Source organism: Drosophila suzukii, chromosome 2L (genome assembly GCF_043229965.1).
Source record: "Drosophila suzukii chromosome 2L, CBGP_Dsuzu_IsoJpt1.0, whole genome shotgun sequence".
Classification (NCBI taxonomy): domain Eukaryota; kingdom Metazoa; phylum Arthropoda; class Insecta; order Diptera; family Drosophilidae; genus Drosophila; species Drosophila suzukii.
The window spans coordinates 15,933,282-15,937,216 of record NC_092080.1 but is presented as its reverse complement, the minus strand read 5'-3'; the positions used below and the strand labels follow the sequence as shown (position 1 = coordinate 15,937,216).

Here is a 3,935-nt window from a genome sequence, read left to right as displayed (position 1 = left end):
TTCGTCGTCATCCTCGCTTTGGGTCGGCCATGGACGCCATCGAAATTATAAACTTGGCTGCTAAAGAAGGTTAAGTGATAAATTAACGCCACTGGCCCCCCGGTCTCCGCCAGCCATCTTTTTTGATTCTGGCTAGGATTGGAGTGGACTGGAACTCCGGACGCGAATGGGAATGCTTTATGCACGAGTGGACCTTTTAGTTTATTGTTATTTTCAAAAGGAGCCGGGCTAAAAAGGAGCTCAGCTTGAATCGAATAATTACGAAAAGTGGCCCAGAAATTAAGCAAGGGGGACGTACTTAGCTCTTGTAATGACTGTACTTAATGCCCATGCTGACGGAATACTGATATATCAAGCACATTTTCTCTGAAGTCCCTATATACATAAACGTTTTCCTTAATCTATTTAAATAAGGATTGTTTCAGTTGAATCTTGTAAACGTTACCTCGGTTTCAAAAGATAATGTTCCTTTTTTTTAACCTTATCAAGATTCCCTATAGTATAAATCGGGAGAACTTCTCCAGAACTCCTTAATATTAGGTTAAATATTCAAATTCGCATCACATGGGCTTTTTTAACTTTGTTTCTTTACAAAAAATGGTTCCACATTTTTGTAAATACTAGAAAAAGGATGGCATTTCTTACCGCAATTCCTTGAACACATCTGCGATCTGAATCATCGTCGTACGTTAGATATCTTCAATAATTTCGAGTTGATGTTTAATAATATAAATTTTTAGTCGACAGTAATAAGCAAAATGTGCTACTGCAGTATACGTTGCTGTTTCTTTTACAGTCTGGTATTCTTCTCTCTCGTTTACTATTATAACGATGTGATGGTGGACTATCTGATCTTTGAGGAGCAGCACCTTGTGGACAGGTATTCTGTGAACACCAAGGGCTGTCGCATGCTGACCATGGTTCCCAATGAACGTGATGTATTGTTTCTGTGGCGAGGCCTTCGAAAGGACTTTTGTTCCAGCGAACTGGACCTAACGTCCTTCAGCAATTGTGATTATAACTACCTGAGGACCGAGGTAGATATGGAGTTCCTAAAAGCGAGATATGACATCGAGAGTTTGGAGATATTCAAGTGCCAATACCATGCCGTGGAGCGGAGTACCGATTATGACAATCGGTATTTGTATAGTCGGGAATTTCCGCTTCTTATAGATGGTAATAATACCATTGAGCCCCATGCGAATATCATAAGAGCCGAGTGCTCCATCAACGGTACGAGGATCTATAATGGTGTTCACTTCTATGTCCATCCTGCAGATGAATGGCTTCGGAATTCCCAGGGACTTCCTCCTCTGAAGTTAGCCACCCATGTCAGCAGTTTGTCCGTTTTGATAGTGGGCCTGGACTCGATCTCCGAAATGCATTTCTCTAGAAGTATGGCTCGTACAGCCAACTTTCTACTATCCCTGCCGCATGTGAAACTCAAGGGCTTCAATCGGTTAGGAAATGACACCTTCGACAGTCTGATGCCCTTGCTAAGTGGATTGAGTGGCCAGGAGATGAGGGACTTCTCCTCAAATCTCAGCAGTCTTGACAGTTGCCCCTTTATCTGGAAGGTTTTCCAGAAAGCTGGTTATGAAACGGCTTTCGGGGAGGATAATATAGACAAGAGTATCTTTGCCAAGGGATTCGAGGAGCAGCCCACGGACTTTTATCTTCGACCTGCGTTGCTCGAGATGTGGCTAAAGACCAGGACTGATGGCCTATTCAACAGCCACTGTAACGAGAAGAATAATTATGCCAAGGAGCTCAGGGAGTTTCTATTCAAAATGCTTCCACATCACAAAACCCATAGATTCTTCACCTTTCTTTGGTGGACACAGGGCATAGATCACCTGTTTAACTATGGTAGGAAGTTGGATCAACCATTTTTGAAAATGTTCAAGACTATAGCCCAGAGTGGTCTGCTGAAAAGGACCCTCCTGTTGGTGGTTTCCAATCATGGGTTAAACAAGGGTAGTTTCTACGACACTGTGCAGGGAAAAGTGGAGGAGAATCAGCCGCTGGCCATGTTGTGCTATCCCAGGTGGCTGGAGGAGCGATATCCCCAAGCTATTGGCAACTTGAAGATCAACAATCATCGTCTGGTCACAGCTTTTGATCTGCATGCCACTCTTCTGGATTTGCCGAATCTTACGTCCCTGGAGGATGAACAACTTCAGAAGCGCAGTGCGGATCTATGGGCCTTGGGGGAGAATCTTCCAAGGGGCATTAGTCTTTTCCTGACCATACCAGACCATCGGGACTGCTCCTTGGCGGAAATACCCACGCAATTTTGTCTGTGTCAACATCGTAGAAATGTCTCTACTTCAGATGGATATGTTCTTCGGGCAGCCCGTCTTATTATCCGTAATCTAAATAAGATTATCCTAACCCATAATCCTCCCTGCCAGACTTTATATCTGGATAGGGTCCTCAAGGCCGACAAGTGGCGACGCCTGGCGGATGAGCATCAGTCTGAATTCCGGGTGAGATTGCTGGCCACTCCGGGTAGAGGTCAGTTTGAAGGAGTCGTTAGGTATTCGGGCTATAAGCTGGCCATAGATGGTCCCATAAAACGGATAAATAGTTATGGAAATGATTCGTTCTGCATTCAAAACTATTTGATTGAAATGTACTGTTTTTGTCTTAAGTATACTTAAGAAAATGTTTCTTACGAAGTAGTAAAAGTGTCTAACCTGCTAATTACTAAAATTTTTTATTGTCTCTTCAAAAAAACAGTGGAAACGCCTAAAGCTTTAGAATCCTTTGCCCAGATCCTTTGTTTTTTAGAAAATCAACTACGGTTTTTCATTGATTTTTTTTTATTGCGGCTTGATTAACGTATGTCGTAGTGATTAAAGTTATATTACGACTTAATATCATAATAATGTAGAACATTTTTAATGCTTTAAAATCAATTGAAGAACTGCCTTTTATGGCATCCATTTTAATCCCAGATCCTTTGCTTTGTGGGCCACATCCGATGGGGCTTAATTATACCCATAAACATTAGCCGGTTCCCCCGAATGACATCATTAGCCCATCTGGATGAGCATGGGCGGAGCTTCAGTCAAGCTGCCAATAGATTTCAGGCTATCTATTCCACCAAACATATATATATACGGAGAAGTCCACATCATACATATGCTCCTTGGTGGAACGATGAATGCTTGGCGTATTGGGTTTAATCTGATGATTTATAGAAAATTTAGGTCGCCATATAGTCGCATTAATTACGCCTCATAATGAGTGATTTATGCGAGAGCTCAGCCAGCCTCGGCGTCTAACTCCAGCCTGCATTATGCCTTCTCCACATCCATACCCACATTCACATCCACATCCACATCCCCAGACTTCCACATCCTCGCTCACATCACACATCCTGCCGCCATGATAAGAAATGTTTTGCCAACGCCTGCGGCCAGAAAGTCACATTAGCACAAATGCCCGTAATTATGCTTTTTATGATGGCACTCACACTCCCATTTTCCTTGGGTGTGCGACATTCAGGCCAGGACCTTATCAGCCTGGCTTCGGGTGCTGACTCCCCATAAATGTGTAAAAATTTTACGTCTTTTTAATTCCACTTTTATGTTCAGTCGGCGTCAATCACACACAAATATTTATAGTTCCTTTATAATGCGTTTTTCTGACTGATTTATGGACCTCCTGCCCAATATCGCCAGCCATCCTGCCATGTGGTCCTGCATTTGACGAGTGATTTATGCCTGATTGACAACTGCAGGCAAAACAAATGCTAAAAAGGAATGCGTTTATATAAAGAACTTGACTGTAATTGTTAAGGATGTTTGGATGGTTTCGGGTGATCATTTTATGACTTCCTTAAATTCTTAAAAATGTTTTGGTTAGCTGAAGGTTATATGAACTTATCTAACTTAGATAAGTAAGTACACTACTCACATAATTACTAG

General features: G+C 42.3%; 1 protein-coding gene across 1 annotated transcript; it reads left to right on the top strand.

Annotated features, from left to right (window-relative positions):
* Positions 1 to 535: 535 nt before the first annotated feature.
* LOC108014452 (uncharacterized) lies at positions 536 to 2,680 on the top strand. Its single transcript, XM_017080613.3, has 2 exons — positions 536 to 684; positions 741 to 2,680. The coding sequence occupies exon 2, from the start codon at positions 759 to 761 to the stop codon at positions 2,661 to 2,663; it is 1,905 nt and encodes a 634-aa protein (XP_016936102.3). The 5' UTR covers positions 536 to 684; positions 741 to 758; the 3' UTR covers positions 2,664 to 2,680.
* Positions 2,681 to 3,935: the final 1,255 nt, after the last annotated feature.